The 14,387-nt window shown below is 28.7% G+C and overlaps 1 protein-coding gene across 1 annotated transcript; it reads left to right on the forward strand.

Annotated features, from left to right (window-relative positions):
- The first annotated feature begins 10,370 nt into the window (after positions 1-10,370).
- On the forward strand, positions 10,371-11,829 carry LOC114169595 (uncharacterized). Its single transcript, XM_028054830.2, has one exon. The coding sequence runs from the start codon at positions 10,449-10,451 to the stop codon at positions 11,553-11,555; it is 1,107 nt and encodes a 368-aa protein (XP_027910631.1). The 5' UTR covers positions 10,371-10,448; the 3' UTR covers positions 11,556-11,829.
- Positions 11,830-14,387: the final 2,558 nt, after the last annotated feature.

Here is a 14,387-nt window from a genome sequence, read left to right on the forward strand (position 1 = left end):
ATATTGTAGTTGTTGAAAGGACCAACTTAAACTTGTTGAAGAGGAAAACGGGCATGTTGTTACATTCTAGTTTGGGTAAACAGTACTAAGGTGAAATTATAAGCATTGTGTGTTATAAACATAGTCAAAATAATAATACAAAATTTATACTAATTGACATGAAGCTAAACAACAATGGGTTCTACCATTCAAGATAAAAAAAAAAAAAACTTACAAATAAGTACATAAAGTCATTAGTACTTATCTAATTATATAAGATCTCCTCAAACAAAGTATACAAAGTCTTTCTAACTTGTTTACTAAACTCCCTTTGAGTTTAACATCAAGTATACAATGTCCCTCCAAGTTAAGTGCATAAAGTCATTCTTGACTATATAACAAAAAAATTATTTGATACAAGGTTCACACTCTTTAGGGTGAATATGAAATCTAAGTTCTTTCCTACTCTCAAAGCATTATTCCACGCACATGATAAAAATTTACAATTAGGATTTCTTTCGTGATATTTTTGGAATCTATCCATTATGGGAATTTGGTGTAAAATTATACCAAATTTGTAAAAAAAACCTTGATAGACTTGTGGTGTCTATAAACGAGGCACCCAAATGTCCAATGCAATAATAATCTACCTCTCAAACTATTTTTCGGAGGTTCAAATCACAACATAGGAGATATGAGTTTGACTTATGTATTTGTCATAGTAGAGGAGGTGGAGTTGTCTAAACTAACTATGCTTCATGAGATTATTGTTTATGTTGAGCACAACATGTTAATATTCATACATGAGGAGACAAAATATCTACAAAATTAAACAATACTTGAGATTTGGTTAATACGTATAGAGGTAAAGCAAATGTATCTTTAAAAAAAATCCATCAAGACTCTCTAAGTTTGTGAAGTTCAAGACTGAACTGGTAATAAAGGCTATATCGAGAAAGAAATGGTGGATTGCAATGAGATAACTTAGTTAGTCAAACACAAATCAATCAAGGTCTGGCTTACTCTTTTGATCAACATGATGTGAAGAGAACTTTCCTCCAATGCCAACTGAAGGAACACATTCATATATATCTCATTATATTACAAAAGCATCCTTTTATAAAATAAATTAAGCAAAATCCTATGAATTTCACATTAATTCTCAATAACTAATATTTAATATTATATTTAATCATCATTATATGAATCATTATATTTTATATTTAACCAAAAAAGATAGAAATTATAAATAAATAAAAATTAAAATGACCTCTCATGATCATATCATTCCCTCATTCTTCAAGAACATTCATCATCGAATGCCACCGATACTTCCTCCAAAAGAAACATAATAATAGGATCAAAGATCATTCTTTTATTAGTTTTCCAATTCAAAATTAGAATCTTTGCATGCACTATTGATTGATTAATACTAAATGATATATTGTTATTAATATATATGGTAAAAAAATTATTTTTCACATCGTTGAATGAACAAAACAGCAATACCTACATAATCATAAAAAATTATGGTTAAATATGTTTTTGGTCCTTTAACTTTTAATAAAAATTGAAATTAGTCATTTTTTGAAACTTTGACCAAATTTAGTCCTCCAACTATATAAATATTTGAATTTAGTTCTTTTAATCAAATTTTGTTAAGTTTTTCTTATGTTTCAAACACATTTCATTATAGCATTTTAGTTGTTTATATAATTTGACCCATTTTTGTTTTAATGTTAGCTAAAAAACGTGTTTGAAACATCAAATAAATTTATCAAAATTTGGTTAAAATGACTAAACTAATAATTAAAATGACTAAATTCACGCAATTCTAAATTTGAACTTGAGGAACTAAATTAAGCCAAAATTTTGAAATAAGGACTAATTCCAATTTTCACTAAAAGTTAAAGGACTAAAAACATATTTAATTCTAAACAATATCATCTTTATTATTATTGTTATTTTCTTCTTCTTCTTTGTTGGCAATTTTTTTTTCTCCACTCATTTCTTCTTTTCTCTTTTTCTTATATATTTTTTTCTTGAATTTATTTTTCTCTCAACTCCTCCTTTTTATTTTCTTTTCCTCTTAACTTCTCTTCTTTTATTTCTTTTGCTCCCAACTCCTCCTTTTTTATTTTCTTTTCTCTTAACTCTTCATCTTTTATTTATTTTTTCTCTCAACTCGTCATCTTTTATTTCTTTGTCTCTCAACTTCTTTTTTATTTTTTTTCTTCACTAATTTTCTTTTCCTATGTCTCCCTTCTTTCATTTCAATTTGAGCATGTCTTTTTTCAATATTATCAAATGTTTTATGTTTATTTTTATATCTTTGCTCTTTCTTTTGATTTATTTTTCTTTTCTCAAAATTCTCTTTCATTTTTCTCTTCATTTTCGAAACAAATTCATCAAAAACAATTTGTGACGAGCATTGAGTTGATGAACACTTTTAACACCACTACCTATCACATAATCATCATTATAAACATTATTATTTTCTATATTTATTTAAAAAGATAAAATAATTATAAAGAAAACTCAAAATTATATTAATCCTTCATTATCATCATATCAATATCGAACCTTCTCAATGATAGACATATAAGGAATACCACTAACAATGTATACATTTTAGTTAGTAAGTTAATTAGTTAGAATTTTGTTTGTAAATAAACCTAAGATTTTATATTTATTATATTTATTGAATATAAACTTAGAGTTATCAACTTGACTTATTAGAATAAGATCCAATTGTTCTTTTTTATTTTTTCTATCTATGCTATATAAACTTAATAAATAATAATTCAAAACTAAACAGACTCGATAGTTTTTGAACTGACATTTTTATCAAATTATTTCAAACTAAATTAATCTTATTCCCTTTAAACCATACTTAAATCAATTCATTCCGTAATAATATTGCACCAAACTAAAATATAAACTATTCTTTATCTGAGAGTTTTTCAATTATTGAGGTTCAACACTTTTTATCTTACTTTTGTTTTACACACTCACATGTCCCTACTTTATATTATTTTTATTATATTTTTTTAAAAAAGTAAACTTTACCAATTCTTGATTCTTAGATATTACTGACATAATTTGTGTGTTCATATTCTTTGTTTCACATTAAACTGTGTCTTGTTTGCACTCATATTTATATATAGATTCTTCCCAAATTGTCGGAATACTGATTCAGTGTAAGAGTATGTTGGAAAATTCTTCACTGAGTTGGCTTTTACCAAATAATAATAATACATTATTTTTTAGTCAAAGACAATAGTTTTTGTTCACATCTTAACCAACATCAATACTTAATAATTTCTCCAAAAAGATTCAACAACTTCAAACACTAAAATCTTATACCTTTTCTTCAAGCTAAGAGGGGTTAGTATTATTGATCAAAATTTATTAAAACCCACACAAAATAACAAGAACAAAAATGTAATCACTAATTAAGATTTAAAATTTTAATCGTTAGTATTTTTTTTTTCTTTTCTAACAATAATACCAAAATTTAATTTTTTTTTTGTCATTTATTTTGACATATATAATTCTGACAATTATTTTAATTATCAAAAATTTCATCTGTGATCGTTTTTAACTTTAAAAATATATAATTTTAATTATCATAAATATAATATTTTTTGTAGTATTTCAATAAATTTCAATTAATTATGCTTTTAGTCTTTAAAATTTGTGGTAAAACATGTTTTAAAAATTAAAAAAAAAATTGAAAAATAAACACACTTCAATCCCTCAAATTAGAAAAAATATATTTCCGTTCTTGAGTACTAAATTTGAGAAATTGAATAGATCTTAAAATGTATTAGTTATTTAAAAAAATTTGGAACACGTAAAAATGCTATTTAAAAAAACTGAAGAACTATAAAATGTTTTTTTTTTTCTAATTTGACATATCATAACCAATTTTATCCTAAACTTCAGAAAGTAATAAACAACTAAATCTTAAAAAAAAAAGTTAAAACAATATATACTACAAGATATAAGATTTTTTTTTTTCATTTGAATGATCTTCATTTCAATATTAAACTATGGTTTATTCAAACCCTAACCCATTAATGTAACCTTGAAATTGTGAAATTTTATTGAATTATTTGAGAGTCATTAGCCTTTCACACGCCACATGAGGTGTGAGAGTTGACATTGAAACATTATGTGAAGTCAAATTATTGTGATGATCTCAAACAATTAAAAAGTTTGTATGTGAAGAAAAAGACCAAGACTTTTTATCTACATTTTTTATAGAACAAATACATGGCTAGTGTACGGAAAGTTGACCAACTTTTTAAACCCTAACCACTCTCTTTTTGTTGATACGTGTGTGATCTTAAACCAAGTTTCAACATTGCTTTCAATCAAAATTTAACTATTGGCTTAGAGCAAGAAAAATATTATCAATATCAATAGCAATATAAAATAATTTTCTATTTTCATCCAATCAACAATTAACACAAACTATAAGTTATTGTTTCTACAATAGTTACTCTAAGAGTATGATTAGACAAATAAAAATATCAATAAATATGTAATGAGAATATGAAATTTTATATAAATAAACATATATATAGTTATTGAACTGAAATTAGTTATATAAAAAAATTTATATTTTTTCAACTCTTACGAAGGGTTTAATTATATCATACTTTTACGTGTATTAATTCTTGTGACTTTATTTGTATCTAAAGTTAACATTAAATCATTTATAAACTTTCATGGGCTACTTTGAGCTTAATTAACTATGTGAATAAATTGAAGTTAAGCCCAATTACCACAAATGATAATTTTGTTAAAATCATTTATATCCATTAGAGTTGTCAAAATGGATAATCTGACCCGACCTGACTCGACCCACTATGAGTTTATCACTTAGTGAGTCAACCCAATTCAGCTCACTTATCAACGAGCAAAAAATATTCAAACTTCCGACTCACCACGGATTGGTAGGTTAAACGGGCTAGCTCACAGACTCACTTAATAAAAAAAATATACAATTTTTTTTATTTTTTAAGTCAAAACTAAATTATAATTCTAATCAAAATCTAAATAAACTTTAATTCAATCCAAATACAAACCAAAATCATAAAAATACAAATTATCTATGGGTTGGCTAAAAGAAACAACCTAAGGTTGCCCAAATGCAAACAATTGTGTGACCCTTTATTTGCGGGTTGATGAGTCAACCCGGCTCAACTTGAGTTCAACCCGGGTGAGCCGGGTTCTAGGTAGGCCGAGTCAAAAATCAATCCATATTAAAATTTGTAAAAAAATTTCAACCTAATTTGACCCATCCGTAATACACCAGATTGACTAGCAAGTTCCAATCCATTTTGACAGTGGTAATATCCATCTTTTACTCTCTTTTTTCATTCATTTTACAATTACAAGCCAATCAAAACAAAATTATAGCAGAAGAGACTCTTTAATTAATAGAATGCCCCCATTATTCATTTACCATATTTCAAACTTTTTTTCTAGAAGAAACAAAACCATTTGACATAACAAAATATTTAAAAAGCAATGCTTAAGACCCTACGTGTAAGGTGCAAAATCATGAACTAGATACACAAAAAGCCATAAAATTTGTTTTCTTGTTTCATTCCCAATTCCAAAGAGAAATTAAAATACTCCCACTAAGGCTTTTGCATCTACCACTATGCATATTTTAGCTATCACTTTTCATTTTTCAATACAGGCTACGATAAAAAATGAAGATTTTAAAGATATAAGATATGGTTTTGTAAATGAAAAGAACCATTGTTGTTGATGGAGTGATGGGGAACCTATACCTCTCTTTCACAATCATATCACAGAATCAGATAACCCCACTTTTCTCAAATTCTATAGCTTTTTCTTGCGAATAATCCACCCAATGAGATCAAAGAATATTGTTAAAGATATAAAAAAAAAAAAAAAAAAAAAACTTTTCTTCATTCCATAGTCTTAGATAAGTAAGAATATATATAATTTACAAGAGACATGCCCTAATCAGTTAAGATTTTTTTTCACCATTTTTATCTGCCTTATGCGCATGATGTCGGAAAAGAAATACTTATTAAAGTGAAAAAGTTGAAATGTTAGGTAGCAATTGTAAAGACAGACAAAAGGGATTCTGATCTTAATCGATATCTTAGGGTTTAATTCCTCGTGAGAAAGATAAGTAAGTGTCTCAAAAGTAAGTATTTCTTGGTAGATAAAAAAATAAAAACATTCTACATATGCATGATTTAATAAACTCTTTTCTTAAAGCAAATTAATAAACTCTTACTAAATGATAATTTATTCAGAAATTAGTAAACCTATGATGAAGGCCTGTTTCAGATTTTGGAACAAGGTTTTGCAAAAGTCATTTGAAGTGTCAACAGAGTCGTTCGATTCGATAAAATTTGGCACATCTTTTACAAGAATAATTCAAGATAAGTGAAAAAGATTCGTCACTTAATTATGAAATTTCAAAGATAGAGATTGAAGTTTTAAAAAAAAACCTAGAGTGGAGAAAAAATCTCAATTTTTCATTATCCTAAATTTGTCTTGTAAACAAAATCAGACTCCTATTTATAGTAAAAATCTAAAAGATAATCTAAATTTAAACAGTGTCAACTCACAATACACTTAAAAAAAAAAAGTGCAACACATGTAGACTAATTAATTCTTTATATATGATTTTTCATCTTGCGTTTTTTATCACATTATAATTTACAGATCTCATTTTTTTTATTTGTCCTTCTTTCTTACTATTTGAGAACCTTTCAATAATTATTGTCATAAAAGAAACAATAGATATACATAACTCATCTCAGAGAACATGTTGCAGAAGTTGAGGTTCAGCATTCTTCAATTTTGGAATGCTAATGTTGCACGCCATCAATGGATAATTGATGTTTTTGCATTCTCATTTATAGAGGCCATGGATCTGATGTGATTTCACACCAAATATTCTATATTAATGGAATTGCTATGTCTATAATATATATATATATATATATATATATTATAAAATACGATTAAATATGTTTTTTGTCTTTCAATTTTTAGTAAAAATTGGAATTAGTCTCTCTTGGAAACCTTGAACCAATTGGTTCAAGGTTTCCAAGAAACTAATTCTAATTTTTACTCACTCAAAATTAAATGACAAAAAGATATTTAACTCTATAATATATTATATATAAAATATTATAGGAATCATTGATTAGATGCAGTTTGTCCCATCACTCAAGTTAGGAAGTGATAAGAACACAAAAGAAGTCTAAACACACACATGCATTCATTAAAAGTATAGCACTTCCATTCTTAAACATCAATTTTTTCCGATGTTATATAATTACTTAATATTATATATATATATATATATATATATATATATATATATAAGTGTAAAACTAGACATTAATAAATAATTAGATAACAGTTGAGACAGTAAACTTAATATATAACAAATTTTACTAAAATAAACTCTATCACATAACTATAATAATAATATTAAGAAATAAACTTTAAATATAACACAACCTTAAAAAATTGATTTATAAGATGAAGTTTAATATATTTTATATATTATAAAATGGTCTGTTCTCTGATAAATAAATCTATTTAGATTTCTAACGAGATTTTCTCATCGATTGTGAATCTTTAAACTCGTATTTGAGTTTATAAGAATCTTTTCTTCCAATGTAAATCATTAATTGTCCGTACATGAATATATTGCTTGCTTGGTAATGCAGAATTCATAAATTGATCTTCATCAATATTGATGCATATGCATGATTATGCAGTAATGTATTTCTGTGATTGTCACCTACTTGCACAAAAATTAGGTTTCTTTTTTTCGTTTTTGTGTGTTCCATTATTACCTGCGGATTTCTATGTAATTTGTTGGCTTACGCTTTTCGATTTTGGTGACCCTTCTTTACTCTGCTAGATGCACAGATACTGTTATTTTGAAATTTCAGCACCATCTTTCATCTCATTTTAAATTTAAAAATAAAAAAAATTCCCTTTCCACCAAACTTAAAGATGTAAAAAAGGAGAATATGAAAATATTAATTAAGCTTCATTCTAGAAAATAAAGTGAGAAAACATTATTAATAAATGAAACCAACACTTTGCAGAAAAAATAAACAAATGTAAATAAAATAGCATACAAACATTTTATAAAGTTAATTCAATATTTGATATATTCTTAACAAGTTGTATATTTTTATATCGGTTCTTATAACAACCGATTTTGTAATATGAAGTGGTTTTAAAAAAAGAATTTGACACGTTGTAATTATTAATTTAAATATATTATTATTACGTTATTAATTATACAAAAATGTTAATCCATTATGTCTCAACATTTCTTAGACACAATAATCCAGAATGCATTATAAATTGTTTCAAAAAGATTGATCCATAATGAATTATAAATTGCTTCTAAAGTTAATTTTGTAACGTTAAATATTAGTGTAAAGTATTACAAATGATCTTTTCCTAAGAGTACTAAATTACTTCCAAAATGATAAAAGATTTTGGAAGCGAAGTTTACGAAATTATTAGGGACAATTCGTAATTTCACATTTCTGAGTGCAGGAAGAAATTTGACCGGTGCAGAAAGAAAGGGCCTTCTTATAACTAGAATAGAGCAATCAGGGCCCAATCTAAAAGCCCACAACTTTGGAACACAAATTCTTGGCAGTCTCTTTCTTGCAGCTTCATATTTTTCTTCCACATTCCCATAAAATACTTCCCATTTTACTTTTTCAAATTATATAATTTAAAAATTATTTTTTATTTTCAATTATGTAATCAAAAATAAAAATTAACTTCTACATTATACAATCTAGTTTTTTTTTAAAAGAAAAATCAAATTATACAATTCGAAAGCCTAATGATTTTTGGACAGCACAATTTAAACACCATTTTTTCGAAAAGAAAAAAAACTTCCAAATACGCTACTAAAAAATTATTTTTAATTATACAATCTAATTTTTTTTAATTGTATAATCTAAATATTATTTCTTTTAAAAGGATTATTTAAAAATTGTATAATTCAAAAATTAAAAATTTTACTGAATTTTAATAATTAAAAAGATAAATATGAACAAAATTATGAAGTGTAAAAGGAAAGTTATAGAAGTACAACCAGCAACTGTCCAAATTCTTTTCCTACATTTTCGTTTCCAAACAATATTTTTATTAAAGAAGTCTCTGTTAACTACGTTTAATAGAAGATATAAATATAATATATATATATATATATATATATATATATATATATATATATATATATATATATATATATATATATATCTTAAAACTCATATGGAAAAGGTAATTAATGATGATGATGATCTTGCAAATATTTTGTCCATCATAGGGCATGACAACTTTATACTATTGTGTAATAATTTCATAACCATAAATCACTGACTACGAGGAAATTTGCTCAATCTAAAACCCTTTAATCATAAAATTTTTTTATATCAAATGCCATAATCATTCACATATACCAAAGTTCAACAAACAAATTAATTTATACAAAAATTGGACAAAACAAAACTACGTGCATAATCACATCAAAATTTCTTAGAACAAGAACACTTTCTTTGCGTAAATAAATAAATTTTAACGATGTAAAATGTCATAACATATATGTATGTAATAAATATTCAAAAACTAATAAAGAATTATCGAAAATATATCGATAATGTAAACAGATTATAGTTATAGATTTATTCAATTTTGTGAATACATTTCACAAAAGAAAGAAAAAGTAAAATTAAGAAATATTTTATTGAAAAGAGAGGCATTGATTAAGGGGTGAAAAGTTGTCATGTTCTCAAATCAGTAAAGACAAAATTAAAAATAAAAAAGTAAAATAATAATGCAAAATCATACCCTACTTCCATTACCTTAATCCAATAAAAACCTTTAAGCTAGTTATTTACAAAACAAATCTCCGTAATCATCATACATTAAAATCAGATTACAAAGTTTCTATCTCAATTTGTATAAAACAATTCCATTCTTCAAATACCTCAAAAATCAGAATCTAGATTTTTTTACTGGATTTTCTTTTCTATCCTTTACTAAACATTAAAAATACACTATATTAATATTTTAAATATTTATTTAATATATTTTAAAACGTCAAAATTAGTAATAATTTATACATACACAAGATAAACAACACGAATCCAGTAAAAAAATCCAAATCGAAAGATTGATTATATATTAATTAATATCATTATTGAAGGGCTTGACTTTATTGACCCCAACATGTGCATGTGGCATGTGCAAGCCACTCACAAACTACATAATTAGTATTATTATCACTAATAAAAAATTATTATTATTAATCAATAGATGATGCATTGTTAAACACGTATCGTACAAATAAAACCCTACACCCATGCAAATCTATTGCATTGCATTCGACGCAACACAAAAACACAAAACACAAACACATGGCTTCTTCATCTTTCTCCTTCTTCTTCCTCACGTTGCTTCTCCTCGCCGTTATCTCCGCCGTCACTCCCTGCCCGCCGTCAGAACGGGCAGCACTCTTGGCCTTCAAAGCTGCCCTAACCGAACCCTACTTGGGCTTCTTCAACACATGGAACGGCACTGACTGCTGCGGGAGCTGGTACGGCATCGCCTGCGACCCCACCACCGGCCACGTCACCGACGTCAACCTCCGCGGCGAGTCCCAGGACCCAATGTTCCAGAAACTCGGCCGCTCCGGCTACATGACCGGGACAATCTCGCCGGAAATTTGCACATTGAGCAACCTCACCTCCCTCGTAGTTGCCGACTGGAAGGGGATCTCCGGCGAGATCCCTGCCTGCGTCACATCACTCTCCTCTCTTCGACTTCTGGACCTCGCCGGAAACTGTCTGACCGGCCAGATTCCAACTGACATCGGAAATATCCGGAGCCTGAGTGTGTTGAGTCTCGCCGACAATGAGATCTCCGGCGAGATTCCAACGTCGATTGTGAAACTCGCCAGACTCATGCATCTGGACCTCAGCAATAACCATCTCTCCGGCGAGATACCCTATGATTTTGGGAAACTCCGCATGCTGAGTCGGGCATTGCTGAGTGGGAACCAATTAACCGGGTCAGTACCCAAATCGGTATCCAGAATGAAGCGGCTTGCGGATTTGGATGTATCGTTGAACCGGTTAACCGGTTTTATTCCGGTTGAGTTGGGGAAAATGAAGGTTCTTTCTACTTTGAAATTGGATGGTAACTCTATGACGGGTCCGGTGCCTCCCACTTTGTTGAGCAATACGGGTATGGGTATACTGAACCTCAGTCGAAACGGGTTTTCGGGTATCATACCCGATGTTTTCGTGGCGGATTCTTATTTTATGGTTCTTGACTTGTCTTTCAACAACTTCTCGGGTCGGATACCCAGTTCGTTATCCGCATCTAAGTTTATGGGGCATTTGGATTTGAGCAACAACCACCTGTGTGGAACCATCCCAATCGGGTCTCCCTTTGATCACATTGATGCGGCGTCGTTCAGCAACAATGATTGTTTGTGTGGAAACCCGTTGAAGACTTGTTGATGGTCGACCCGACCCGAATGAGTGTTGGGTTGTTGGTGAATATTAATATATATGATTTGGTCATAGTGAAGGAGGCAAAGTGTGATTTGAATTTATCTAATGTGATAGTTTTTGTGATGTAATATATAATTAGAGGAAGTGTTGAAATGGACAAAAGTTATTATGAGGGTGCTCCTGGTTGCATGTGCATGCAAGTGAGCATGGGTGAAAGAGAGCTCTGAAAATTCTTGTATTGCATGTGGGTTTCAGAGTTGCATGTGAAAGATTTGGATCATGATTCCGTTTGTCTTCTGATTCTACAACCAAACCCATCCTGTTTTTTAAGATAACTTTAAATAATATTTCTTGTATTAACAGTATTTAATCACAGAGATATATAATGCATACATTAAAAGCTCACAGTAATATTTCTAAAAATTAGGAGTGGAAAAAAAATCTATATATTAGCCTCAATCTAGTATGTTACTAAATTTGTTCTGTTCATTAGATATTCAATTAATTGAATCAAATTTTCATTCCTATATCCAAATTTGATACACTGTGAACGTTCAGAGGTCTTTCAAACAAATAACAGTTCAAGAAACACTGATAATGCATTTCAGCAAATGTGAAGGAACGGTACTTCATATATATATATATATATATATATATATATATATATATCGTTTTTTGTTATTGATACTTTTTTAGTGTGCACTTTTTTATGAGATTTACTTATAGACTCATAAAATTAGGATTTGAATATTGATTTTCTCCTCTTTACCCCATGGTATAACACTTTTGGTTGGTAGGAGTTCACGTGATTGAGCTTTTGAAAGTAAAGGAAAAAAAATATAAAAGTTACTAAAAAGATCTCTAATTTCGTAATTAGACTGTAATTGGTTCAGTTTGTAAATCTTACTTGCACTAAATAATTCGTTTTTAGGAACTGAATTGAATGTTGGTGGGTCTTTCAAAAGAAAAACATAATATCAATCTGAACAAAGTCCAATTGACATAAGATATTGAGACAATTTTTAATCCAAATTAAGAAAATTAATTTTTGAATCTTCATTCTTATATGTTGGATTCCAAACTAATGTTTAGGGAATAGAATAATACAGGCACCACTACCACTTTCGGGCACGTGATAGTGTTTTTCATCCATTCTCACATCAACTAACTTTGTCCAAAAGGGAATTCCATCCAAATACGCTTAAGAGTAAAAGTAAAAGTAAGATGGAGAAATGAATAGCTCAAGAGAAAAAAAAAATGGTTGCACTTGCACCATTGTTTACTACAATCCACCAACCACAAAGTGAGATTGGCCCACAATTTTTTTTCTTGCAAAACACGAGTTCGTCCCACCACCTCACTAATGGCTACATTTTAGGTGGCCCTCTCCTAGAAGTGGATGATTCTGTGGTTTTCACTCCCTAATCCCACCTTATTAATTACTTCCACTTTTTATATTTCCTGAGTAACTAACAACTTTTTGTTTTCACTTTTCCAAGATTATTATTATTATCATTGCAGCTTGCATTTTCCAACAGTATGTATCCATTATAAATATAATAGGATAAACATTTCTACTAACAGTTTATAGGAGACAGGAAAAATCTCATTAACATGAAATTAATTTAAGCATAACTCAGAGAAGTTAATATTTTTGGAGAACTGTTTATGAATCATGTCACACCATGTTGACCTATGCACAATTTAATGGCAAATTGTAGAAAAACTTATTTATTTTCCCCTATAATTGTTTTAGAGAAATTTATCCACTAACATCCTAGAACTACGTGTAATCATCAGCACATTTCTTTCTCAAGTTAAGGTTGGGAATGATTTGGGAATATTTAAAGTTGTCATGATATGGTGTAAAAGGAAGCAGTACATAGCAATGTTTTCTCAGCATACAAATTTAACATGGGGGAAGAAATAAAGGAGTACCTTTATCCTGATTTATCATGTGAAGTAGTCAGGAGAAAAGTTACTGTAGTATAACACTGCAAACTCCAACGAAGAAAAAGCCACCGCAATTTGTTCCATTCATTTGCTTTATATCTCTTCTCGGGCAATGTGATATGGAATCTTTTAGTGATACCCTTTCTGGCTTATCAGACAAGTTTTTCCACCCGTCCAAAAAATAAATCACTGATAGAAAATAATGCAAATGATATACACAGTTGATGGCAGAGAAAAATCAGTGCCTTTAATATGGTTATCGAAACTGGGTTCTACATGCTGGTTCATCCATATCGGACTGAAAACCAGGTTGAGTTCCAGTCCAAAAGAACCACAAAATTACCCCGAGAAAGAGCCGAATGGAAAAAATTTAAAACTGGTTTCGGACTAAAGAAACCAACCTGAGAAGTTATGATTTTCATTGTTATGGCTATATTTAAAAATCAAAAAGCCAACTTCAGTGAATATTGTGAATTTATTCATGATCATTGTAATTGATTTATGAATTTCAACTTCAACACATAACATTTCATATATTTCCGAAATTCTGTTCCAAAAATCATGTTTTAGAAATTTCTTCCCGAAAATTCTGTTCAAAAAAAATTGTTCAGAGATGTTTTCAGAATATATAATCCAGCGACTGATTAAATGGTCAATTCGAAAATGAGTAGGTGCACAAAGAAATTGTGGAGGTGCAGGAAGTAAAAGCTATAGACCCGTTATACACCAAGGCCCAAGCTAAAGACCCAAAGACAAGTGTGGAGGTAATTTCTACCTACACCCAGTTTTTCTTCTTTCAATCCTATAATATGAAAAATAATCAACCTCTTTTTTTAATCAATTTAAAACTATTTGTAGATTACGTAAATTAGAATATATTTCAAA

The sequence above is a fragment of the Vigna unguiculata genome, chromosome 11 (assembly GCF_037176805.1).
Source record: "Vigna unguiculata cultivar grain cowpea cultivar isolate G323 ecotype 2 chromosome 11, ASM3717680v1, whole genome shotgun sequence".
NCBI lineage: Eukaryota > Viridiplantae > Streptophyta > Magnoliopsida > Fabales > Fabaceae > Vigna > Vigna unguiculata.

Bases quoted from the DNA above. Each gene is read 5' to 3' on its own strand.
- LOC114169595 (XM_028054830.2), top strand. From the start codon at position 10,449: ATGGCTTCTTCATCTTTCTCCTTCTTCTTCCTCACGTTGCTTCTCCTC.